Source organism: Rana temporaria, chromosome 7 (assembly GCF_905171775.1).
Source record: "Rana temporaria chromosome 7, aRanTem1.1, whole genome shotgun sequence".
In the NCBI taxonomy this organism is placed as follows: Eukaryota; Metazoa; Chordata; class Amphibia; order Anura; family Ranidae; genus Rana; species Rana temporaria.
In genome coordinates, this window is record NC_053495.1 from 11864128 (window position 1) to 11892080 (window position 27953).

The window sequence follows — 27953 nt, forward strand, 5'->3', positions numbered from 1 at the left end:
CTCTCCCTCGGATTACAGGGACGAGTCCGGGTGGCGTCTTCTATTCACCTGGGTATTCCCGGACCATGCAGCATCAGCAGAGCTCAGGGAACGCCTCTGTTTGCACAATTTCTTCTCGTCTCCAGTTTGATTTGCATGAAAAGTTACACTACAAATTTGACACCGGTAACTGCCGCGAACTGAAGGACAATCGCTGCGCTCCCTGGGACAGGCACAGGTGAGGGGTGTGCAGACAAAGGAGACCATTGAGCTCTCGGGTTGTCCATCCCTGGAGGCTGCGGAGACCGAGCTGCTTCTGCTCCCCAAGCTGGAGGGAAAAGAACGCAAGGAAGCGACTGTGTAGGATACTAAATGGAGCAACGCTATTAAAGGTAAGTACTTTTGTTTGTTCTCCATAGCTGGGTACAACGGCTTATTATATCCCCTGTTCTTTAACCACTTCAGCCCCGGACCATTATGCAGCTTAAAGACCTGGCCGCTTTTTTGCGATTCGGCACTGCGTCGCTTCAACTGACGATTGCGCGGTCGTGCGACGTGGCTCCAAAACAAAATTGGCGTCCTTGTTTTCCCTACAAATAGAGCTTTCTTTTGGTGGCATTTGGTCACCTCTGCGGTTTTTAGTTTTTGCGCTCTAAACAAAAATAGAGCGACAATTTTGAAAAAAAAAATCTATATTTTTTACTTTTTGCTATAATAAATATCCCCCAAAAATATATAAAAAAACGTTTTTTTTCCTCAGTTTAGGCCGATACGTATTCTTCTACATATTTTTGGTAAAAAAAAATTGCAATAAACGTTTATTGATTGGTTTGCACAAAAGTTATAGCGTTTACAAAATAGGGGATAGTGTTATTGCATTTTTATTAATATGTTTTTTCTAGTAATGGCGGCGATCAGCGATTTTTAATGGGAGGAATATTCCCCTATCATTGGTGTCAATGGGGGGAATAGTGCCCCATCATTGGTGTCAGTGGGAGGAATAGTTCCTTATCATTGTTGTCAGTGGAGCAAATAGTGTCCCATCATTGGTGTCAGTGGGAAGAATAGTGTCCCATCATTGGTGTCAGTGGGTTGAATAGCGCCCCATCATTGGTATTAGTGGGAGGAATAGCGCCCCATCATTGGTATTAGTGGGAGGAATAGCGCCTCATCATTGGTATTAGTGGGGGGGAATAGTGCCTCATCATTGGTGTCAGTGGGAGGAATAGTGCCTCATCATTGGTGTCAGTGGGAGGAATAGTGCCCCATCATTGGTGTCAGTGGGAGGAATAGTGCCCCATCATTGGTGTCAGTGGGAGGAATAGTGTCCCATCATTGGTAACAGTGGAAGGAATAGTGCCTCATCATTGGTAACAGTGGAAGGAATAGTGCCCCATCATTGGTGTCAGTGGAAGGAATAGTGCCCCATCATTGGTGTCAGTGGGAGGAATAGTGTCCCATCATTGGTGTCAGTGGGTGGAATAGTGCCCCATCATTGGTATCAGTTTGAGGAATAATGCCCCATTGTTGGTGTCAATGGGAGAAATAGTGCCTCATTGCCAATGTCACCACCATCAGTGGAAGGAATAGTGTCTTGTATCAGTGGAAGGAATAGTGTCTTGTATCAGTGGAAGGAAAAGTACCCCAAGGGCCAGATAAAGGCGAACAAAGGGCCACATCTGGCCCCCGGGCCGCAGTTTGGAGACCCCTGTCCTAGAGAATAAAATGGTGCATGTTGCATATTTTTATGTCGCACTATATTTGCGCAGTTGTTTTTCAAACACAATATTTTTTGGAACAAATTCACTAATGAACAACATTTTTTTTGGTCAAATATAAAAGATGATGTCACGCCGAGTAAATAGACACCAAACATGTCACGCTTTAAAATTGCGTACGCCTGTGGAACGGCACCAAACTACGGTACCTAAAAAAAAAAAAAAACTTCTTAGGCAACAGTTTAAAAGCCGCGAGATAACCAGTTTAGAGTTACGCAGGAGGTCTGGAGCTAAAAGGATCGCTCTCACTCTGCCGCTCCCAGCGATACCTCACATGTGTGGCACGGTCGCCGTTTACATCTGCGTGTGAGACAGACGTGCACGAGAGAATTTGCGCAAGAGCCCGAGGGGGACAGGGGTGCTTAACATTTTTAATTTTTTTTTGTATTTAAAAAAAAAAAAAAATTACACCGTCTTTTTCTTTTCTTTTTTTTTTGGGAGTTTGTTTATTTTTATTGGCCAGAATTTAGATTTATTCCGGCCATTCAAATAAACGCTATAAAGAACGCGCATAAACTCTAGGCACGTTTAGCAATTGCGCAGAGCAGGTGAGTATAACATGTTTGTAATTTTAATAAAAAAAAAAAAATGTGGCTTTAGTAACACTTTAAGGCCCAGATTCTCGTACAATTGCGCAAAACTGGGCGGGCGTAACGTATCTGATTTACGTTAAGCCGCCGCAAGTTTTACAGGCAAGTGCTTTATTCTCAAAGAACTTGCCTGAAAAGTTGCGGCGGTGTAGCGTAAATCCCCCGGCGCAAGCCCGCCTAATTCAAATTAGCCGGGTAGGGGGCGTGGAGCATTTAAATTAGACGCGTTCCCGCGCGCAACGTACGGCGCATGCGCCGTCCAGAAAGTATCCCAGGGTGCATTGCTCCAAATGACGTCGCAAGGACGTCATTGGTTTCGACGTGAACGTAAATGGCGTCCAGCCCTATTCACGGACGACTTACGCAAACAACGTAAATTTAAAAATTTTGACGCGGGAACGACGGCCATACTTAACATTGGTTGCCCCTCATATAGCAGGGGCAACTTTACGCGGCGCAAATCTAACGTAAACGTCGTAACTTCACTGCGTCGACCGCGCGTACGTTCGGGAATTCGCGTATTTTGCTAATTTGCATACTCGACGGGGAAAACTACGGAGGCGACACCTAGCGGCAAAAAAAAAAATTGCATTTAAGATCCGACAGCGTAAGAGACTTACGCCTGTCGGATCTAATGGATATCTATGCGTAACTGATTCTAAGAATCAGTCGCATAGATACGACGGCCCAGATTAGGACTTACGACGGCGTACATTGCGTTGCGCCGTCGTAAGCCCTTTGAGAATCTGGGCCTAAATGTATTTTGCCATAATGGTGAAGTTTGACCGAAATTCACAGATTTTCACCAACATTTCTGAAAAATTAAAACCCTCCGTTTCACACTTATATATTGATCTATGTCTACTTTGTGTGTCTTTTTGTAATAAATAAAAATGTAGGTGACCTGAACGTGGGATATGGAGCCCTAAATTGTCAAAAGTATTGGGACGCCTGCCTTTACACGCACATAGGCCCGGATTCACAAAGCACTTACGCCTGACATATCTCCAGTGCAAATTTGCGCCGTCGTATCTGTGCGCGGGGCCCACAAACTAAGATACGCCTAAAAACAGGCTTCATTCCACCGACGTAACTTGCCTACGCCGGCGTAGAGTGGGCGCATATTTACACTGGACGCATTTGGCGCTCCCATTGGTTTTCTATTCACATATGCAAATGAGGGAGATACGCCGATTCACCATAGTTTGAAGACCCCTGATCTACACTGCAGAGTGCATGAGCATCGTGGGAAATGTAGTTCTAAAACATCTGGGGTGCCGAGGTTCGCCATCACTGATCTATGGCAACAAATCTGGGCAACCAATCATCTGGTATTTCCGGGAATTTCTGGGAATTTTTATTACTGCTCTATTAGCATAAAGGAAACATTTGTTCTTGGATACATGAAGCTCAGTTTTCTTTAAAGTGCAAATAAAGATAAGGACTGTTTGTATTCTGATAAGGACTGTAGCAGCTCCCTGGATGCTCATGGCGGTATGTCGTCCAAGTGTAGGGTAGAGGACAACGCTCTGCAAACACGCCACAGATCCAAGGTGAACAAATACATTAGGGGAACACTGGTGCCCAGTAAGCCTTAACTTTATGTGGATGTTGAACTTCAGCAAAGTACACAGTTGCGGCACGGAAACTCTGGGCTTAGGGTCACCTCCATCTGCGGAGTCTTTGTCTGGTTTAACCACTTAAGGACCGGACCAATATGCTGCTAAATGACCCAAGGGGTTTTTACAATTCGGCACTGCGTCGCTTTAACTGACAATTGCGCGGTCGTGCGATGTGGCTCCCAAACAAAATTGGCGTCCATTTTTCCCCACAAATAGAGCTTTCTTTTGGTGGTATTTGATCACCTCTGCGGTTTTTATTTTTTGCGCTATAAACAAAAATAGAGCGACAATTTTGAAAAAAATGCAATATTTTTTACTTTTTGCTATAATAAATATCCCCCAAAAACATATCTAAAAATTTTTTTTTCCCTCAGTTTAGGCCGATACGTATTCTTCTACCTATTTTTGGTAAAAAAAAAATCGCAATAAGCGTTTATCGATTGGTTTGCGCAATATTTATAGCGTTTACAAAATAGGGGATAGTTTTATTATTTTTTTTTTTTTTACTACTAATGGCGGCGATCAGCGATTTTTTTCGTGACTGCGACATTATGGCGGACACATCGGACAATTTTGACACATTTTTGGGACCATTGTCATTTTCACAGCAAAAAATGCATTTAAATTGCATTCTTTATTGTGAAAATGACAGTTGCAGTTTGGGAGTTAAACACAGGGGGCGCTGAAGGAGTTAGGGTTCACCTAGTGTGTGTTTACAACTGTAGGGGGGTGTGGCTGTAGGTCTGATGTCATTGATCGAGTCTCCCTATAAAAGGGATCACTCGATCAATGCAGCGCCACAGTGAAGCACAGGGAAGCCGTGTTTACATACGGCTCTCCCCGTTCTTCAGCTCCGGGGAGCGATCGCGAGGGGGCGGCTAGAAACTAATAGGATCGCTCCTGAAGCCACGGGAACCGCCGCATGTACCGGGGGGGGGGTCCCGATCGGACCCCCGTCCCACGTCTAGGCAGGGACGTACAGGTACGCCAATGTGCCTGTCCGTGCCATTCTGCCGACGTAAATGTACATGCGGCGGTCCGGAAGTGGTTAAAGATCATGTTATGCCAAGTAAATAGATACCCAACATGTCAAGCTGTAAAAGTGCGAATGCTCGGGGAATGGTGCCAAACTACAGTACTTAAAAATCTCTATCAGCGACGCTTTAACCACTTGAGATCCGCGCTATAGACAAAATACGTCCGCAGCGCGGCTCTCAAGTGCCAAGTGGCTGTTTAAACACGGCCTTTTATGTGCATTACCCGCGCGCGCCACTGGGTGGCGCGCGGCAGGTAAACACTGTCCCGGCGCATCGCCGAAGACCCGATGCGTGTACCTGGCGGCCGCGATGTCCGCCGGGTACACGCGATCGTCGGTGACACGGCAGGTGACAGCAGGGACGTGGAGCTCTGTGTGTAAACACAGAGCTCCACGTGCTGTCAGAGGAGAGGAGACCGATCTGTGTCTCTTGTACATAGGGACACAGCATCAGTCACCTCCCCCAGTCACCCCCCTCCCCCCACACAGTTAGAACACACCCAGGCTACACATTTAACCCCTTCCCCGCCCCCTAGTGTTAACCCCTTCCCTGCCAGTCACATTTATACAGTAATTAGAGCAAATTTTTAGCACTGATCGCTGTATAAATGTGAATGGCGCCAAATTTGTGTCAAAAGTGTCCGATACGTCCGCCGCAATATCCAGTCCCAATAAAAATCGCAGATCGCCGCCATTACTAGTAAAAAAAAAAATAATAAAAAAAATCATAATTCTGTTCCCCATTTTGTAGGCGCTATAACTTTTGCGCAAACCAGTCGCTTATTGCGATTTTTTTTTTTTTTTACAAAAATACGTCGAAAAATACGTATCGGCCTTAACTGAGAAAAAAAATAGTTTTTTAAAAAAAAAATTGGGATATTTATTATAGCAACAAGTAAAAAAATATATATATTTTTTTTAAATTGTTGCTCGTTTTTTGTTTATAGCGCAAAAAATAAAAACCGCAGAGGTGATCAAATACCACCAAAAGAAAGCTCTATTTGTGGGGAAAAAAGGACGCCAATTTTGTTTGGGAGCCACATCGCACGACAGCGCAATTGTCAGTTAAAGCGACGCAGTGCCGGAAGCTGAAATTTCGCCTGGGAACGAAGGGGGTTTATGTGCCCAGTAAGCAAGTGGTTAAAGAGGAAGTAAACACCTGCAAGAGAAAGGCATAATGAGCTAGTATGCACAGCAAAGAAAGGTGTCACAGTGGAACCTTGGCTCTCTCTCGCACTGACACTGGTGGTCGGTAAGGATCCCTTGTTTATCAGACGGCCCAGTACCAAGTTTCAATCAGACAAAGGGATCAACAAAGCAAGCTTTATTTGTTGTGCTGCTTCTATAGCTAACCCATAGTGCTTAGGGAATCATTTGTTGTGTATTCAATTCTTATTTATAGAACATCGATTTTATAAATATAAACAAGTTTTATACAACCATTCTTTTTTCCCTTAAAAAGTATAGCATCCTCTCTTGCAATATTATCACAGTGTTGCTTGAGAGGCCAATTTAAATACGGCTTAAAGCGGGAGTTCACCCATTTAAAAAAAAAAAAAAAATCTCCCCTTAGCTTCCTGCTCGTTCGGTCTAGGGGAATCGGCTATTTATATTAAAATAGGTGCAGTACTTACCCGTTTTCGAGCTGCATCTTCTTCCGTCGCTTCCGGGTATGGGTCTTCGGGAGCCGGCGTTCCTTCTTGAGTGACAGTCTTCCGAGAGGCTTCCGACGGTCGCATCCATCGCGTCACTCGTAGCCGAAAGAAGCCGAACGTCGGTGCGGCTCTATACTGCGCCTGCGCACCGACGTTCGGCTTCTTTCGGAAAATCGTGACGCGATGGATGCGACCGTCGGAAGCCTCTCGGAAACCTGTCAATCAAGAAGGACCGCCCATTCCCGAAGCCCATACCCGGAAGCGACGGAGAGGATGCGTCTCGTAAACGGGTAAGTACTGCACATATTTTTAAATAAATTGCCGATTCCCCTAGTAATAACGAGCAGGAAGCGAAGGGGGAAAAGTGCCCTCTAAGGGTGAACCCCCGCTTTAAGTACTATCACAGCTTGATGAATCAGAGGCCTTGTCTTAGTTGGCATCTAATCTGCAAGCTGGCAGGAAAAGTTCATTTACTTTACTCTCCCTAGTGTGTACTTTAATATTTGCTTATTTCCTCCTTGCTTGCGCATTTGTTGTCTTTCAAGGGCAGACACGGAGTGTGACGTCAGAGACTGTAATTGTTCCCTTTTGTAAGACGGTCGCAAAGTGTTTTATTTCCTTATTCTTATTATACGCTGCTCAAAAAAATGAAAGGAACACCTTTTAATCAGAGAATAGCATCAAGTCAATTAAACTCCTAGGATATTGATCTGGTCAATTAAGTAGCAGAGTGGGTTGTTAGAAAGTTTCAACTTGCTTTAGTGTTAATGAAATTAACAACAGGTGTACTCAGGGCTTTTTTTCAGGGGGAACTTGGTGGAACTCAGTTTCACCACCTCTGGCTCAGACCCTTTGGTGCCCGCTCACCACAATCACTTGTAAACACAGAAGTCTGGTTTCTGTGTTTACAAGTGACAGCTCTGCACTCTGTGTGTAACCCCCCTGAACTCTGCACTCTGTATGTAATGCAATCCTGGTATTTAATGCCCCATTAAGACCCTTCTACTGTTTGTGAAATCTGAACGGGGTCGTGGTTGAGTTCCTGCACCTATTTTCTGAGAAAAAAAAACTCTGGGTGTACTAGATAGGCAACAATTAGACGACCTCCAAAACAGGAATGGTTTTACAGGTGGAGGCAACTGACATTTTTTTTTTGCTACTCATCTTTTCTGACAGTTTTTCACTAGTTTTGCATTTGGCTAGGGTCAGTGGCCTAGATTCACTTACGGCCGATCTACGTTGCGCGGGCGTAGCGTACCGTATTTACGCTACGCCGCCGCAACTTAGAGAGGCAAGTGCTGTATTCACAAAGCACTTGCCTCCTAAGTTACGGCGGCGTAGCGTAAATGGGCCGGCGTAAGCGCACGTAATTCAAAGTAGGCTGTAGGGGGTGTGTTGTATTTAAATGAGGCTTGACCCCATGTAGATGCATGGCCGAACGAACGGCGCATGCGCGCGCATGCTCAGTATTACTTTGTATTTACGCCCAAAGATACATCGGCTCAATGCCTGTGACGTGAACGTAATTCACGCACAGCCCTATTCCCGTACGACTTACGCAAACAACGTAAAAAGAAACGCTTGTTCCGACGTCCATACTTTGCATGGGATGCGCCACCTAGACACTAGCTTTATCTTTACGCCGGCGTATCTCTAACGTAAACGGCGTAACTAATTTTGACGGGCGCACGTACGTTCGTGAATCGGCGTATCTAGTCATTTGCATATTCTACGCCGAACTCAACCACCTAGCGACCAGCCTAAATATGCACCCTAAGATACGACGGCGTAGGAGACTTACGTCGCTCGTATCTTAGCCTAATTTAAGCGTATCTGGTTAACAGAATACGCTTAAATTTACGACGGCGCAGATTCGGACTTACGACGGCGTATCTACTGATACGCCGACGTAAGTCTCTGAGAATCTGGCCCAGTGTCACTACTGGTAGCATGAGGCGATACCTGGAGCCTATAGAGGTTGCACAGGCAGTCCAACTCCTCCAGGATAGCACATCAATACCTGCCATTGCCAGAAGGTTTGCCGTGTCTCCCAGCACAGTCAGGAGCATGGAGGAGATTCCAGGAGACAGGCAGTTACTCTAGCAGAGCTTGATAGGGCCGTAGAAGGTTCTTAACCCATCAGCAGGACCGGTATCTGCTCCTTTGTGCAAGGAGGAACAGGATGAGCACTGCCAGAGCCCTACAAAATGACCTCCAGCAGGTCAGTGGTGTGAATGTCTCTAAGGCCTTGTACACACGGGCAAACATGTACGATGAAAACGGCCCGCCGGACCGTTTTCAGCATACATGTCTGCCTGGGGATTTCTGTATGATGGCTGTACACACCATCATACAGAAATCCGCGCGTACTCGATACGCGGCGACGAGTCATTCGACGCATGCGAGGGATGGCGGCCGCTCGGACATGTACGGTAGGTCTGTACAGACGACCGAACATGTCCGACGGACAGGATTCCAGCGGGCTGTTTCTAAACAAGTTTGGAAATATTTGCCCGCTGGAAAAAGGCCCGGCGGGCAAATGTACGCTGGAATCCTGTCCGCTCGGCTGTACAGACGACCGAACATGTCTGCTGAAACTGGTCCGCGAACCTGTTTCAGCAGACATGTTCGGTCGTCTGTACGGGGCCTAACCAAACAATCAGAAACAGACTTCATGGGGGTGGCCTGAGGGCCCGACGTCCTCTAGTGGGCCCTGAGCTCACTGCCCGGGACTTAGGAGCTCGATTGGCATTTGCTATTGAACACCAGAATTGGCAGGTCCGCCACTGGCGCCCCATGCTTTTCACAGATGAGAGCAGGTTCACCCTGAGCATATGTGACAGACGTGAAAGAGTCTGGAGAAGCCACGGAGAACTTTATGCTGCCTGTAACATCATTCAGCATGACCGGTTTGGTGGTGGGTCAGTGATGGTCTTGGGAGGTATATCCATTGAGGGACGCACAGACCTCTACAGGCTAGACCGTTGGTCTCCAAACTGCGGCCGAGGGCCAGATGTGGCCCATTGCTTGATTTTATCCAGCCCTTGGGGCACTATTCCATCCACTGACACCAACAAAGGGGCACAATTCCTCCCAATGATGTCCAGCAACGGGGCCCAATAACATGAATGATTGGGGCATAATTCCCCTCAAAGACACCAACAATGGGCCATGATTCCTCCATCAAAAGATGTGCCATCCTTTCATTCCTAACACATTACCCCGTCCATATCAGTATAGATATCCAGCATGAGCTTTTTGCCCGTTGAGATCTGATGTGTTTTCAATGTGTTCTTTTAATTTTTTTTTGAGCAGTGTACTTCCGTGTTAGTATGACTATGTTTCGTAAATGCAAATAAAAAAAAGTTCTGGGTGATGTTTGGTTTATTGTAGTGTGCCATAGGTGAAGTCTTGAGTATTAAAGTGTTAGCAAACATCATTTTTTTTTTTTTATGGGCGGACATTCTTCTTTAACTACTTCCAGTCCGGGTTTTTCCTGGGACTTTTTGTTCTCATGAAACAATCAGTATTTTTTGCTAGAAAATTACTTAGAACCCCCAAACATTAGATTTTTTTTAAAAGCAGACGCCCCTAGAGAATAAATTTGTCTGTTTTTGTAATTTTTATTATGTCACGCAGTATTTGCGCAGTATTTGCGGTATTTTTGGAAAATAATTCACTTTTTTAAATTTGAATGAATAAACTCCGACGGGTTTTTCTGACAGAATTCCGCTCAAGCTGTCTTGCATACACATCAAATTCCGAACGTCAAAAACGCTGTGATGTAAAACACTACGACGAGACTGGAAAAATTAAGTTCAATGCTTCCGAACATGCGTCGAATTGTTTCCGAGCGTGCGTGTTTTTTTTCTCCGTCGGAATTCCATACAGACGAACGGAATTTCCGATAGGAATTTTTTCCGTCGGAAAAAAAGAGAACATGTTCTATTTCTAAGTCTAAGTATTTTATTAAGGTGAGAGTTCTGGGAGACCAGTTATGGATGCTGCCTTTGTTGTGTTGTTGTATACAGTCCTCTCTTATAGATTATCCATTGATGTTCCACCGTTACCTTCAGTTATAAGACACTTTTCTCTTTGTTGGTCATTTATCATCTCCATCCATTTATTAGCTCTCCTGAATTTTTTTGATCAGTTTTCACCCTGTTTTTGCATTTAATTGCACTAGTTGATTCTATTCATGTTATGATATTGTTTATGTTATATTTATCACCAGTTCACATTCATTCTCTGTTGTTGTCAGCTTGGATAGTTGTTGTGATTTATATTTTAATGGCTAGCGCTTATCACCATTTTCTCTATTTCTAAGTCCGTCGGAATTTTTCCATCGGAAATTCCGACCATGCGTACGCGGCATTACACATTTCAAAGTTGCAAAATTGTGCTTAGGCATTAACATTTGTTTTACTCTTAGGCACAAAGGGGTTAATCTCTATTAGGTAGATTCACAGACAATCGCCTAAACTTGCGGCGGCGTAGCTTAGCGTGTTTAGGCTACGCCGCCGTAAGTTAGCTAGGCAAGTACATGATTCTCAATGTACTTGCCTGCTATGTTACGGCGGCGTAGCCTAAAGCGGGCGGGCGTAAAGGCGCCGAATTCAAATGTGTGTTAGGGGGGCGTGTTGTATGCTAACAGTGCTTGACCTTACGTTTTTTACGTTTCTTCTAACTGCGCATGCGCCGGGCGCCTACATTTCCCAGTGTGCATTGCGGCTAAGTACGCCGCACGGGCCTATTGATTTTGACGTGGACGTAAACGACGTAAATCCCGATTCACGGACGACTTACGCAAACGACGTAAAAAATTCTAATTTCCATGCGGGAACGGCTGCCATACTTGATATTACTATTCCACTAGGGCCTAGCTCTAACTTTACGCGGCCTAAGGCCCCGTACACACCATAGAATCCATCCGCAGATAAATCCCAGCAAATGGGTTTCAGCGGATAGATCCTATGGTGTGTACACTCCAGCGGATCTGTTTCCGCGGATATATCTCCCCTGGGATGGATTCCAGCAGATCGAATATTCGCTGACATGCAGAACATATCCATCTGCTGGAATCCATCCCAACGGATGGATCCGCTGGTCTGTACAGACTCACCGGATCCATCCGTCCGAAGGGATCCCCCGCATGCGTCTTAATGATTCGACGCATGCGTGGAATTCCTTATATGACAGCGTCGCGCACGTCGCCGCGTCATAATCGCGGCGACGGCGCGACACGTCATCGCCAGAGGATTTTGGCGCGGATTTCAATGCGATGGTGTGTACCGTATTCGCGGATAAATTCTATCGTGTGTATGGGGCCTATCTCTTACATAAACGGCGTAAAAGTACTGCGTCGGCCGGGCGTACGTTCGTGAATCGGCGTATCTCCTCATTTACATATTCTACGCCGACCGCAATGGAAGCGCCACCTAGCGGCCATTCAAAATATTGCAATCTAAGATAGGACGGCGCAAGTCGTCGTATCTTAGATATGTTTAAGCGTATCTCTGTTTGAGCATACACTTAAACATAAGTCGGCGTAGATTCTGAGTTAGGTCGGCTTATCTACTTATACGCCGGTGTAACTGTATCTGAATCTAGCTATATGTATCACCTGAGGCCAGTCACTTCACTGGGTATATAGAAGGTTTTACAACCACTTTAATTACAGATGTTTAGATGAAGATGTACTGCTAAGGCCACGTTACTGATTTTTCCTATGAGGCGGATTTACTGGTCCTCAAAGATAATTAACCCCGTGATTTCCTCCTCCTAAGGGCCAAACCTGCACATGGCTATCGGGATATCGTACATTCAGACTATTGAGATGAAAAGGCCATTAACTGCCTTGTAAAGGTCTGCCAAGAGCAGAGAGAAGGGAGTTTGGCTAGTGAAATGTATCCAGTGTTTGTACTGTGAGCGCTCAGGTCCTGGGAAATGACTCGGCGTCTATATTACGTCTTTGCCGTCATTGTGAGCTTTTGTAGAGGAGTCACCTGTGAATAAGCCATTGTTTGTGTGCTATCACAATAGCCCACTGTATCTCTGATTGCCTGGAACCTCTGGCATTGTACTGCTGGAAATGACCCAATTGTTAGGTTAGCTGTACACAAAGATTAAAAGAACCTTGTGAGACAGCGGGGCCAATATTCCGTACTGAATACGAGTGATAACAGGCTAATACCACCTGACTTACTAAAAGTATAACCAAGCCAAAACGATTTTCGGTTAAAACTAGGGTTGTCCCGATACCACTTTTTTAGGACCGAGTACAAGTACCGATACTTTTTTTCAAGTAGTCGCCGATACCGAATACCGATACTTTTTTTAAATGTGTCCCCAAATGCAGCCATGTCCCCCCCATATGCAGCCATGTCCCCCACATATGCAGCCATGTCCCTCACATATGCAGCCATGTCCCTCTAGCCATGTCCCTCACATATGCAGCCATGTCCCTCACATATGCAGCAATGTCCCTCTAGCCATGTCCCTCACATATGCAGCCATGTCCCTCACATATGCAGCCATGTCCCTCTAGCCATGTCCCTCACATATGCAGCAATGTCCCTCTAGCCATGTCCCTCACATATGCAGCAATGTCCCTCTAGCCATGTCCCTCACATATGCAGCCATGTCCCTCTAGCCATGTCCCTCACATATGCAGCCATGTCCCTCACATATGCAGCAATGTCCCTCTAGCCATGTCCCTCACATATGCAACAATGTCCCTCTAGCCATGTCCCTCGATGCGGCGGCGCGATGCGGCGGCAGCGGCGGGGGGGGGGAAAGGGGGGGGAAAGTATTCTATTTAGGTATCGGGGGTATTTGCGCGAGTACGAGTACTCCCGCAAATACTCGGTATCGGTCCCGATACCGATACTGGTATCGGTATCTGGACAACCCTAGTTAAAACGTCTGCCGGTATATTGTTTGCCATCTGTATTGTCCCATTGGGAAGATTTTCTCTTGCCTACTGTCCCCAGTGGTGTATTTTGGCTTTGTCCGGCCCTAGGCAAGACTAGGCTGCTTTAAATTTGCATTGATCGGCTATTCTGTCGCAGTGACACCACACCCCCACCGCAAGACAAGGCAAAATGTCTTGTCTCTGGTGTGGTCGGTCCACGGCACCTGCCATGTTGCGGCGATTAGCTGTGCAAAATAATATGGCCTGCCATATTTTTATCGAATGGAGCTAGTTTGTGACATTTCAATAAAGTTTGTTTAAAAAAAAAGGGAACAGTACATGGCATTGGCACATCAACACTGCACACCAGCCACTGCATTGTAACGCAGTGGCTGGTGTGAATGGACCTTAAAGCCTGGTACACACGAGCCGAATGTCAGTCGGTTTCTGTTAAAGTGGCCGACATTCAGCCCGTGTTTACACCAGCCTGTCCGAAGGGGCATACTGAAAAAACAGCATCCGATCAGCACGATGGCTGCCAGTGTTGGCCAATTGGTTCTGGCGAGATTTTTCAAGCATGGCTGGCCAGTGTCTAATGTCTTTTGGGCCTTTTTAGACTCCACCAATATGTCCAAAAAATGTATAGATTAGGAGTAAATCTAATGGAGGACCATTGGGAGGCACAATGGGCGCCCAATAACTCTACTGATACAGCAGCGCCACATCCCAGAGTCAGTAGATATACATATTGGGGTAGATTCAGTTAGATTGGCTTAATTTTCTGCGGGCGTAGCGTATCTCAGATACGCTACGCCGCTGTAACTTAGTGAGGCAGATTCTGTATTCACCAAGAACCTGTGCCCTAAGTTACGGCGGCGTAGCGTAAATCTGCCGGCGTAAGCGCGCCTAATTCAAATTGTGAAGAGGTGGGCGTGTTTTAGGTAAATAAAACATGACCCCACGTAAATGACGTTTTTGACTAACGGCGCATGCGCCGTCCGTGAAAGCAACCCAGTGCGCATGCTCCAAATTAACCCGCAAAAAGCCAATGCTTTCGACGTGAACGTAAATTACGCACAGCCCCATTCACGGACGACTTATGCAAACGCAGTGAAATTTTCAAAATTCGACGCGGGAACGACGTCCATACTTAACATAGGATACGCCTCATATAGCAGGGGTAACTTTACGCCGGAAAAAGCCTAACGTAAACGACGTAAAAAAATGCGCCGGGCGGACGTACGTTTCTGAATCGGCGTATCTACTTAATTTGCAAATTCCTTGCGTAAATCGACGGAAGCGCCACCTAGCGGCCAGCGTAAATGTGCAACTAAGATACGACGGTGTAATAGACTTACGCCAGTCGGATCTTAGCCAAATTCTGGCGTATCTTGTTTTCTGAATACAGAAAAAAGATACGCCGGAGAAACCTAGAAGTTACGCGGCGTATCAATAGATACGCCAGCGTAACTTCTTTATGAATCTACCCCATATATTTTTTGTTATGTATACCTAATGTCCGAACAATGGACAGTTTACAAACCGAATTCCCATTTTAATGAAGAGTGATCAAACTAAGCATGCATTGAGCATGAAGAACTGTAGGAAGGGTCCTCAGGAGACCAGAATCACCCTTGCGAAAGATTGGGGAGGCGTGGGATCGGCTACTATTTAGTCGTATTCAGGTCTTTTTTTTCTCAAACAATAGGTGCAGAAACTGCCTCTTTCCAAGACACGCCTTGTCTCTACCCCCTACACACCTCCTCCACCATTCCTTGGTTCCACCCCCAACCCACCTCCCAGTACTGCCCCTTTTAGAGAATACAGAACCAAGTAACAATTGTGGTACTTAGTCATTTGTATGGCATTTGTTAATAATAACAAGAAAAGCAGTAAAATAGATCCCATGCAGCCAGCAACAATAGAACATGTCCGACGGACAGGCTTCCAGTGGACATGTTTCTTAGCATGCTAAGAAACATTTGTCCGCTGGAAACCTGTCCGATCCGCCGGAAAATTGTCCGGTCGGACGTACAGACGACCGAACATGTCCGCTGAAACTGGTCTGCGGACCAGTTTTAGCAGACATGTTCGGTCGTGTGTACGGGGCCTAAGGCGTCAGCATACCAAGACATTTTGGACAATTTAATGCGCCCAACTTTGTGGGAACAGTTTGGGGACGGCCCCTTCCTGTTCCAACATAATTGCGCACCAGTGCACAAAGCAAGGTCCATAAAGACAAAGATGAGTGAGTTTGGGGTGGAGGAACTTGACTGGCATGAACAGAGTCCTGACTTAAACCTGATAGAACACCTTTGGGATGAATTAGAGCGGAGACTGTGAACCAGGTCTTCTCGCCCAACATCAGTGCCTGACATATACGCTTCAGGAAGAATGGTCAAATATTCCCATAGACAGACACACTCCTAAACCTTGTGGACGGCCTTCCCAGAAGAGTTGAAGCTGTTATAGCTGCAAAGGGCGGGGCCAACTCAATATTGAACCCTACGGACTCAGGCTGCATTCACATCTAGACGGACGAAATCGCGGCGTTTTGTCGCCGCAAATCGCGGTAAAAATAGCAGCGTTTTGTACCGCGATTTGCGGCGACAAAACGCGGGTATTGTCCGCCTAGATGTGTCCCAAGATGACCCCCTCTATGGAGATGATTGCCATCTCCTAGCCGAACGCTCGAAGACGCCTGAAAAAAAGGTCCGGGACCTTTTTTCACGCCGCAGGCGACAGGCGTCCGGCGTTCGGCGTGGAGATGTGAACCATCTCCATAGAGGGACATGTATTTCCAGCCCTCTGGCGGCAGAGGCGTAGCGCTACAGGCGTAAAAACGCCTAGATGTGAATGGGGTCTAAGACTGGGATGCCATGAAAGTTCATGTGCGTGTAAAGGCAAGTGTCCCAATACTTTTGACAATATAGCGTAGGTACCCTGGCCTTGGACTTATCTGGGGAAAACCAGTAGCGGAAGATGCAAGCTAGCCCATGGATTCTTTTTTGGTACAAGGGTCAGCTAGGGGTGTTTGGGGAAGGTTGGTAAGTGTATATGTCCTTAGGCCAGCCATAGACGGAGCGATTTCGTTTTTTTTCCTGCAACCACATCCCAATACTTTTGGTAATATAGGCCCAGATTCTCGTAGATCGCCGCATCTCTGCGGCGGCGTAACGTATCTCATTTACGTTACGCCGCCGCAAGTTTTACGGGCAAGTGCTTGATTCACAAAGCACTTGCCTGTAAAGTTGCGGCGGCGTAGCGTAAATCCCCCGGTGCAAGCGCGCCTAATTCAAATTAGGCGGGTAGGGGGGCGTATAGCATTTAAATTAGGCGCGTTCCCGCGCCGAACCTAATGCGCATCCCCCGTCCCTAAAATTTTCCGACGTGCATTGCGCTAAATGACGTCGCAAGGACGTCATTGGTTTAGACGTGAACGTAAATGGCGTCCAGCCCTATTCACGGACGACTTACGCAAACGACGTAAATGTTTAAATTTCGACGCGGGAACGACGGCCATACTTAAAGCGGTGGTTCCCCCTTAAAAACAACATTTTTTTATTCCACTGCCCCCCCCCCACATTCCATCACGATTAAGGCTCTTAATATTTTTTTCCTGCTGTACATACCTTAGTACAGCATATTCACCCGTGCATCCGGGTTGCGAGTCCCGCGGGAGTGGGCGTTCCTCACAGGCTGTTGATTGACGTTTTCCCCAAAAACGAGCTCACCCCCCGTCGCGTAAGCCGCGTCACGATTGGCGAAAGGAGCCGAACGGCGATGCGCATGCGCAGTATAGCGCCGACTCGCCGTTCGGCTCCTTTCGCCAATCGTGACGCGGCTTATGCGACGGGGGGAGAGCTCGTTTTTGGGGAAAACGTCAATCAACAGCCTGTGAGGAACGCCCACTCCCGCGGGACTCGCAACCCGGATGCACGGGTGAAGATGCTGTACTAAGGTATGTACAGCAGGAAAAAAATATTAAGAGCCTTAATCGTGATGGAATGTGGGGGGGCAGTGGAATAAAAAAATGTTGTTTTTAAGGGGGAACCACCGCTTTAACATTGGTTGCCCCTCATATAGCAGGGGCAAATTTACGCGTCGCAAATCTAACGTAAACGTCGTAACTTCACTGCGTTTGGGAATTCGCGTATTTTGCTAATTTGCATACCTGACGGGGAAAACGACGGAGGCGACACCTAGCGGCGAAAAAAAAAATTTGCATTTAAGATCCGACAGCGTAAGAGCCTTACGCCTGTCGGATCTAATGGTTATCTATGCGTAACTGATTCTAAGAATCAGTCGCATAGATACAACGGCCCAGATTAGGACTTACGACGCCGCACATTGCGTTGCGCCGTCGTAAGCCCTTTCAGAATCTGGGCCAATGTGTATGTGTTGCTAAAATGATTGGAGTCAGAAGAGAAGTCTACCGTGACAATAGACAAACACACACAGGAGACCTGACCTTGTGTGGACAGGGTGTCTGGTTGAGGTTGTGTGTGCACAGAGCAGAGTATGACGCATCCACTATAAACAAGGGCAGTATTATGAAACAAAACAGCAATAAAGGTAATTTGAATCTGCCATTGTCCTCTGTGAAGTGCGTGTAATAATGCTAATAAAATGAAGATTTTGTTGTCTAAAGTGCTTTGTATGTTGCAGGAGTGCCAGCTGCACAGTGACAGAGAGGAACAGAGAGAGTCCGGGCCGGTCAAGCCTCTGAAGTCCTCTCACGGAAAGGCACCACGATGGATGGAGGAGAGGAGAAGGCGCTGGAAGATGACGCCACCATACAGGTGACTGACTTTAAAAAGAAATCTGTGTTTTTTTTGTTTTGTTTTTTGTTCTAGATGGGGTGATGATGACTGTCTGCAAATTGTGCTCCCGAGTTGTCACCTTATCACATGCTCCGCTGATAGAAGGTACAACAAGAGTCTGTCTTGAAACACATTTCTCAGACATGGTCCACCATTGCCACAGCAATAAGGTGCAACTGTTTGCTGAATGAGTTAGGGAAACAGGCAGTGAGGACTGGCAGCTTCACAGCTGGTTTCCTACTGTGCATGCGCGAGTCGCACTGAGCTGTGTGAATGGACCTGTAGTCTTCTGGGACCTGTGATTTGTCCCAGAAGGCTGTGGGGGAATGAGGGGTGTCCGAACTACCGGCTCAGATCTCCACGGCGCCTCTGACCTGAAGAGGGAGCGGGTACCTGTCAAAACCAGGGTTAGGGTGGGGGTTAGGGTGCTACTTTCCCCGACTTGTTCATTCCCCGACTTAGTTGGGGTAGGCGGTACACTTTGGTGGGGGTGGGTCAGCCACGCCCTGTGACCTTTGACCTCTGGGAACTCGCCTTCTGACCTTTGACCTTTGGGGAGGTCCGTGTTCCAATTCCTGAGTCCTAGCCATATTCTTCAATGGAAAACCCTAACCCCCTAACCCTAACCCTAACCCCCACCCTAACCCTGGTTTTGACAGGTACCCGCTCCCTCTTCAGGTCAGAGGCGCCGTGGAGATCTGAGCCGGTAGTTCGGCCACCCCTCATTAGGTCAAAACCGATCGTTAGTAAGCAAAAGCATCGGTTAAAAACCTGCACATGCTCAGAATCAAGTCGACGCATGCTTGGAAGCATTGAACTTTGTTTTTTCAGCATGTCGTTGTGTTTTGCGTCACCGCGTTCTGACAAGATCGGTTATTTAACCTATGGTGTGAAGGCGTGACGGACCATCAGTCAGTTTCATCGGTTAACCTAAGATAACCTAAGACAACAATTGCGAGCTATGGCTCTATGCGTCCTATGGATTTATATTAAAATGCGAGCAAGGTACCAGTGCCCCCCATAGCAAGCGTCCTTCAGACCGTTGTCCTCTGGCTATCCTATCGTGTGTACGAGGCCTTACAGTATTTGGGGGGGGGGGAGACTGAAGCTCCTCTTTAGTTTACATGGGACGAAGGCCTGTAGGGCGTGAATGAGATATTTGTATATGAGTTTGGAGCCATGTGGAGCTTTGTGCAGGCATCCTATGTATAAGAATGGAGAGCCAGTGGATGTAAGGGGGTAGGTGTGCCATCCTGAATGCAGGCAGTTCGTGTTTGGGGCTGTGCACCTGCCCCTGAACTGGCCCGACTCCAGGAACTACCCTCAATTACTCCTTGCTTCAGCGCTCTTGACCACTTGCGGGTAGTCCCTAGTTGCCCTCAAGTACAATGCAGGGCCATTGGCTTTACTTGATTATGTCATAATGCGACAGAGGCCTGGAAGGTCTTCTAGAAGAGGTTTCAGGGGACCAGCTGCACAGATGGAGGGAGTTTGCTGGAGATTTCCACAACTCCATTTCCGAACCAGATTTCCACAACACCACCGAGGAAAGGACAAGCAACACAAACTGCTTACAAAATTATTTTGCCCCCCAAGGACTGAGTGGTCAAATGGAGCTTTATGTAAACAATTACCAGGCAATATTACTTCTCTGTTCCTAGGTAAGTATCCAGCTCATTGGGAATACTGAAAAAAAAAAAACAGCCTCATAGTGTAGCAGTAAAAGGATCCGTTTTTTATAAAATGTAAAATTGCACATTCATGTGGTTAATGGGAAAGATATGCATATCAAAACTCAGTAAAAACAACTCTGAAGATTGGGCTGAGGCTGCTTGCGTGATGCAGCCACATGTCTCCGCCCTACGCATTTCATCATAGGATGCCCCTGACAATGTGACGAAAAGCGTAGGGTGGAGTCTGGCGTGACGTCATCACTCACGCAGCTGCGGCTCAATCTCGGGAGTTTTTTTTTACTGAGTTTTTATATGCATATCAAACCGTCTCCCATCCAGACTTGCTCCTTTCAACCCAACCAGACGACGGAGATGCTGGCTACCACAGCCCGGCTCCACTCTCAGTCAAAAGTAAATATAAGCTGCACTCCAAAACTCTACCTTCTATATTTATTTTGTCAAAAGATGAAAATTGCATATCGTAAAGTGATTGCAAAGGCTAAAGGTTTTTTCAAAGCAGGTAAAAAAACCTTCTGTGTGCTGCTCCTCCCTCAGCCCCCCTCTCCTCATTGGCTGAGACAGCAGTGGGAGTCATTGGCTCCCACTGCTGTCAATCACAGCCAGTGAGCCATTGAGGAGAGAGCAGGGGGGGGGGGGGTGCGAGCTATGGCTCTATGCGTCCTATGGATTTATATTAAAATGCGAGCAAGGTACCAGTGCCCCCCATAGCAAGCGGCTTGCTATGGGGCACTAGTCAAGGGGTAAGAGCCAGGCGCACCAATGGGGGGCCCCGAGAAGAAAAGGAGCAATGCTGGTCTGTGCAAAACCACTGTACAGAGCAGGTAAGTGTAACATGTTTGTGTTTTTTCTTATTTATACAGTGAAACCTCGGATTGCGAGTAACGCAGAAAACGAGCGTTTCGCAATACGAGCACTATATTTAGGAAAATCCTAACTCGGTTTGCAAGTGTTGTCTCACAAAATGAGCAGGATTCAAGCCAAAGCGGTGTGCAGTACCGCATTTGGCCTGAGGTGCGGGGGCGCCAGAGCCGATCGGAAATACTCGTAAAACTTCAGTAATACTCCATTCCCGAGGTCTTCTGAGTTCAGCCAAGCTGTTCTGAGCCTTTCCGGGTATTACCGAGACTCTCTGGCCCCACCTATGGCCACATGCGGTATTGCATGCCATAGAAGTCAATGCGGAACAATTTTTTTTCGTTTCCATTGACTTCAATGGGGAAAACTTGCTTTGATATGCGAGTGCTTTGGATTACGAGCTTTCTCCTGGAATGGATTATGCTCGTAATCTGAGGTTCCACTGTATAATTAACATTATAGTAACCTCTAACGTTGGTTTTGTCGGCTAACAGTTTGATCTCCCTGTTCATAAGGGGGAAGACTTCCTGTCCTGCCTTACAGATGAAGAAAAAGAGTGCCTGCAGTATTTATTAGAAACCATTGATTCACTGGACCAGGACGAGGATGAAAATGCAAACAGTGACCACGGTGAGACACTACTACATAGGCGGAACTTTACCATAACAGTAAGGCCGGGTACACACGGACAAACATGTATGGTGAAAGCGGTCCGTCGGACCGTTTTCACCATACATGTCTGCCAGAGGGCTTCTGTACGATGGTTGTACACACCATCGTACAGAAGTCCGCGCGTAAACAATACGCGGGGCGTGTCCGCGGTGTCGCCGCGTCGATGACGCGGTGTCGCCGCGACAATGACGCGGCGACGTGGGCGGCCCGCCTTTAAAATGCTTCCACGCATGCGTCGAAGTCATTCGACGCATGCGAGGGACGGCGGGCGCCTGGACATGTACGGTAGGTCTGTACTGACGACCGTACATGTCCGAGCGGGCTGAATTCCAGCGGGCTGTTTTAAAACAAGTCCAGGAATATTTGTCTGCTGGGAAAAGGCCCGGCGGGCAAATGTTTGCTGGAATTCGGCCCGCTCGCGCCCACACACGACCAAACATGTCTGCTGAAACTGGCCTGCGGGCCAGTTTCAGCAGACATGTTTGGTCGTGAGTATGGGGCCTTAGGCTGCATTCACATCTGAGCGTAGCGTTTTTGGTCGTTTTTTCCGGCGTTTTGTCGCGTGTATTTGCGCGTTTGCATACAGCGTCGTCCGACGTTTTTGTACTTCGACGTTTTTTATTTTAGCCAATAGGAAAAATTATCATCTTTTCATCACTTGTTGCTATGTTGGTAGATTTTTTTTTCTATTGATTAAAGCAACAAAACGCCCGTAGAGACGCTCGTTGTCGCGCTAGATGCTTGAATCGAGCGTTTCCATTACTTTCTATGGGAAATACAAACGCTCAAAAACGCCCAAACCGCCCAATTCGCGGTCCGGAACTTGTTTGAGCTTCAGGCGTTCGGCGTCAGGCGTTTTGGAGTGGAGATGTGAACCATCTCCATAGAGAATAATGTATTTTTTCCCCTCTAGCGTTTTGGAGCGTCGCGCTTCAGGCGAAAAAAACGCTCAGGTGTGAATGGGGCCTTAATGCAATTCAACACAAAGATTTCCAAGTACCAAGCCTTTTCTGGCACTTTGGCCCGGATTCACGTAGAAGAGCGTATCTTTGTGCGGGCGTAACGTATCCTATTTACGTTACGCCTCTGCAACTTTGACATGAACGTAAATGACGCCCAACCCTATTCGCGAACGACTTACGCAAACGACGTAAAATTTTCAAAATTCGACGCGGGAATTGCAGGGGTAACTTTACGCCGGGAAAGGCCACCGATGGACGCAGGGCAAAAAGTTTCGTTTTTTTTCTTAAACTACCTTTCTAAGCTTGGGGTGCGCGTTATACGCCGGCGCGCGGTATACCCCGATAAATACGGTATTTAATAAGCAGGCTTTGCATTGTGGTACAAGCCACCCTTTATCAGAACAGATGAGGATCTTGGGCCTAACTCACACAAATGTTCCTCCAGGTTTATTCCTCTCCATAGGCTTTCATTCTCTAGTAATATGAGACAATCACCTCTTAGCAGCAGATGTTCTTTGTATTACCCGACAATTTGAATACTCCGGTGGAATATTTTCTGGGCAGTCGCTAATTAACCCGACGCTCCAATCTACTTCTATCTCAGCAGCAGCTGTGTAATGCACTTCATGTTCCCCCCATTTATTCATTTTTTAAATCAGAGGCTTAGACATATCCATGACCGATTATGTGCAGCACAAGATTAATCAAAGCCAAACCTAACGATATCAGGACACCACCAACTGTAAATGCTATTTAACCGCTTAGGCTCCATTCACATCTAGGCGGACGAAATCGCGGCGTTTTGTCGCTGCAAATCGCGGTACAAATAGCGGCGTTTTGTACCGCGATTTGCGGCGACAAAACGCCGGTATTGTCCGCCTAGATGTGCCCCAGATTGACCCCCCTCTATGGAGATGCTTCCCATCTCCTAGCCGAACGCCGAAAGACGCCTGAAAAAAAGGTCTGTGACCTTTTTTCAGGCGGCAGGCGTCCGGCGTTCGGTGTGGAGATGTGAACCATCGCCATAGAGGGAAATGTGTTTCCAGCCCTCTGGCGGCAGCGGCGTAGCGCTACAGGCGTAAAAACGCCTAGATGTGAATGCGGGCTAAGCGGAGGTTCACCCGCACATGATACATTTTCCCCTTAGATGGATGCTCGTTTTGTCTAGGGGAATCGGCTAGTTGTTTTAAAATATGACCGTTTACGAGATGCATCTTCTCCTTCGTTTCCGGGTATGGGCTGCGGGACTGGGCGTTCCTATTTTGATTGACAGTCTTCCGAGAGGCTTCCGACGGTCGCATCCATCGCGTCACGATTTTCCGAAAGAAGCCGAACGTCGGTGCGCAGGCGCAGTATAGAGCCGCACCGAAGTTCGGCTTCTTTCGGCTACGAGTGACGCGATGGATGCGACCGTCGGAAGCCGCTCGGAAGCCTGTCAATCAAGAAGGAACGCCCGCTCCCGAAGACCCATACCCGGAAGCGACGGAGAAGATGCATCTCGAAAACGGTAAGTACTGCTCATATTTTAAAACAAATAGCCGATTCCCCTAGACAAAACGAGCATCCATCTAAGGGGAAAAGAGAAAAAAAAACATAATTGGGTGAACTCCCGCTTTAAGGACCGCCGCACGACTAAATACCTTGGCAGAATGGCACGGCTGGGCATATGGACGTACAGGTACGTCCCCTTTAGGAAGCCCAGACGTGGGTCACAAGCGCCGGCGCGTTTGCGACCCGGTCCTGTGCTCCGTGACCGCGCCCGCGGGACCCGATCGCCGCCGGTGTCCCGCGATCGGGTCACAGAGCTGAAGAACGGTTGGAGGTGAGTGTGAACAAACCTCTCCCCGTGCTTTCTAGTGAGCCTGTCACTGATCGTCTGTTCCCTGTCATAGGGAACAACGATCAGTGACGTCACACATACAGCCACGCCCCATACAGTAAGAAACACACATTAGGGAACACTTAACCCCTTTAGCCACCCCTACAGGTTAACCCCTTCACTGCCAGTGTCATTTTCACAGTAATCAGTGCATTTTTATAGCACGGTTTGCTGTAAAAATGACAATGGTCCCAAAATAGTGTCAAAAGTGTCCGATGAGTGCGCCATAATGTCGTAGTCACGATAAAAAACGCTGATCGCCACCATTACTAGTAAAAAAATGGAAATATTAATAAAAATGCCATAAAACTATCCCCTATTTAGTAGACACTATGGCCCAGATTCTCATAGGACTTACGACGGCGCAGCGCAATGTACGCCGTCGTAAGTCCTAATCTGAGCCGTCGTATCTATGCGACTGATTCTTAGAATCAGTTACGCATAGATATCCATTAGATCCGACAGGCGTAAGTCTCTTACGCCGTCGGATCTTAAGTGCATTTTTTTTTTGCCCGCTAGGTGGCGCTTCCATCGAATTCCGCATCAAGTATGCAAATTAGCTAGATACGCGAATTCCCGAACGTACGCGTGGCCGACGCAGTAAAGTTACGACATTTACGTTAGGCTTTTCCCGGCGTATAGTTGCCCCTGCTATATGAGGCGCAGCCAATATTAAGTATGGCCGTCGTTCCCGCGTCGAAATTTTAAAAAGTTACGTCGTTTGCGTAAGTCGTCCGTGAATGGGGCTGGACGTCATTTACGTTCACGTCAAAACCAATGACGTACTTGCGACGTCATTTGGAACAATGCACACTGGGATATTTTACGGACGGTGCATGCGCAGTTTGTTCGGCGCGGGGACGCGCTTCATTTAAATGATACACGCCCCCTACCTGCCGAATTTGAATTCCGCCGGGTGATTTACGCTACGCCGCCGCAACTTACGGAGCAAGTGCTTTGAGAATACAGCACTTGCCCATGTAAGTTGCGGAGGCGTAACATAAATGAGATACGTTACGCCCGCACAATTTTGCGACGATCTACGTGAATCTGCCCCTATAACTTTTGCGCAAACCAATCAATAAACGATTATTGCGATTTTTTTTAACCAACAATATGTAGAATACGTATTGGCCTAAACTGAGGGGGGAAAAAAGATTGAATTTTTTTCAAAATTGTCGCTCTATTTTTGTTTATAGCGCAAAAAATAAAAACCGCAGAGGTGATCAAATACGCGTGCACCCGCCGCATTAAGGGAAGGGACTCAGGGATCCCTTAATGTCTGCGGGCTAGGGGCACAAATTACTTGTCTTGCCTTGGGTGCTGACAACCCACGCTATGAAAATTCTACTGTTGGGAGTCCCCAAATTTTATCAAGGGGTCACGGCACTAGAAAGGTTGAGAACCACTGCCGTAGCAATTAACCACTTGACCACCAGGCACGTACACCCACTTAATAACCAGACCAATTTTCAGCTTTCGGTGCTCTCACAATTTGAATGACAATTACTTAGTCATACAACATTGTACCCAAATGAAATTTTCGTCCTTTTTTTTCACACAAATAGAGCTTTCTTTTGGTGGTATTTAATCACCGTTGGGTTTTTTATTTTTTGCGCTATAAGAAAATTCTATTAAAAAAAAGAATTTTCTTTGTTTCTGTTATAAAATTTAGCAAATTTTGAATTTTTTCTTCATTCTTTTGCATAATGTGAAAGATGAAGTTACGCCGAGTAAATAGATACCCAACATGTCACCCTCCAAAATTGCACACGCTCGTGGAATGGCGCCAAACTTCGCTACTTAAAAATCCCCATAGGCGACGTTGCAGGGTATTGTGGGGTATTGCAGAGTAGTGTGGGGTATTGCAGAGTAGTGTGGGGTATTGCAGAGTAGTGTGGGGTATTGCAGAGTAGTGTGGGGTATTGCAGAGTAGTGTGGGGTATTGCAGAGTAGTGTGGGGTATTGCAGAGTAGTGTGGGGTATTGCAGAGTATTGTGGGGTATTGCAGAGTATTGTGGGGTATTGCAGAGTATTGCACAGTTTGGTTATGTTGCAGAGTATTGTTATGGGGCAGGGATGGCTGAGCAGGGATTGATGGCTGGATCTGTGACTGCATTTGTCACAGATCCAGCCCACAGCACTCGTGCTGCATCCACTCTCTCCCCTCTCCTCTCACACTGTACCGTTCGGTACAGAGAGGGGAGGGATTCATTGGACGGAGCGATCACGTGGTAAACCGCCGCTATCAGCGGCGATTTACCGTGATGCGCCGGGACATTCCCGTGTGCGCGCCCCAGGGGGCGCGATTGTGGGAGGACATCCATGGACGTCCTCCCAGAGTTAAGGAACCGCCTTGTAGACGTCTTTCATCTATAGGGCGGTGAGTAAGTGGTTAAAAGTATTTTTTGTGGAGAAATTTTCTAGAGGTCACTTACTCTCCAAGCTGATAAAATTCATGTTGATGAATTATTACTGGCTGAACGTTAATTTTTTATATCGTGTTCTCCAGATACCGGTGAGCACTTGAGGAATTCAACAGCAAGCCTTCAAGATCGAAATACAAAGTTGAAAAGTTTGAGTGAAAGCGTCAAGTTGTCCGAGAAAGCAGAACAAGTCCAAACGCCATCCAAGATGAAGATTGTAAAGTCTTATTCTGAAGACTCTCCGGGGTTCTCCATCACGGTTTCTCCAGACACAGGGCAAAGGTCCACCAGCTCACACCCAAGCCATCTTCGGAAGTTTGACACCATAATGAGGTCAGGAGTCAACGTCCAGGAGCTACGAGCTCGATTCGTCCGACAGCCAGGCTCTTCTATGTTTGAGGAGTCTTCCAAAGAAACATCAATGTCTTCTAAACAACTACCACAGGCAGCTCGTAATCCGGTATCTCCGAGGCAGGAGGCCTTGCAAAAACTGGGTTTGCTGAAACTGAACCAAAGCCATTCAAACACAGGTCAAAGTTCCGAAGAAGACCAACATGGCATGGACCAACATCCACCCGGGAAGGACTCTGAGTTAAACCAAAATCATCTCAAACCGGGAGCCAACTTTCCACGCTCTGTTGAGAGGAAACCAGGTGGTTTCGACAAAATCTGGCCCCCTTAACGTTCCCAATGATTGATTGATTTTTCAGCTGAAGACTTTAAATTTCTGCTATGCCATATATTGTACAGAGGAGCTCATAAACAAGAATACCGGGTCTAGCACAGTGGTTCTCAACCTTCTATTGCCGTGGCCCCTTGATAAAATTTCCCAAGTTGCGGGGACCCCTAAGGCCCCGTACACACGACCAAACATGTATGCTGAAACTGGTCCGCGGGCCAGTTTCAGCATACATGTTTGGTCGTGTGTAGGCGCGAGCGGGCCGAATTCCAGCAAACATTTGCCCGCCGGGCCTTTTCCCAGCGGGCAAATATTCCTGGACGTGTTTTAAAACCGTCCGCTGGAATCCTGCCCGCTCGGACATGTACGGTCGTCAGTACAGACCTACCG

The 27953-nt window shown here is 47.1% G+C and overlaps 1 protein-coding gene across 1 annotated transcript; it reads left to right on the forward strand.

Annotated features, from left to right (window-relative positions):
• Positions 1-27740, forward strand: LOC120945051. The gene is made up of 4 exons (XM_040358897.1): positions 1-371; positions 18242-18375; positions 21461-21575; positions 26971-27740. The coding sequence occupies exons 2-4, from the start codon at positions 18328-18330 to the stop codon at positions 27564-27566; spliced, it is 759 nt and encodes a 252-aa protein (XP_040214831.1). The 5' UTR covers positions 1-371; positions 18242-18327; the 3' UTR covers positions 27567-27740.
• The last annotated feature ends 213 nt before the right edge of the window (positions 27741-27953 follow it).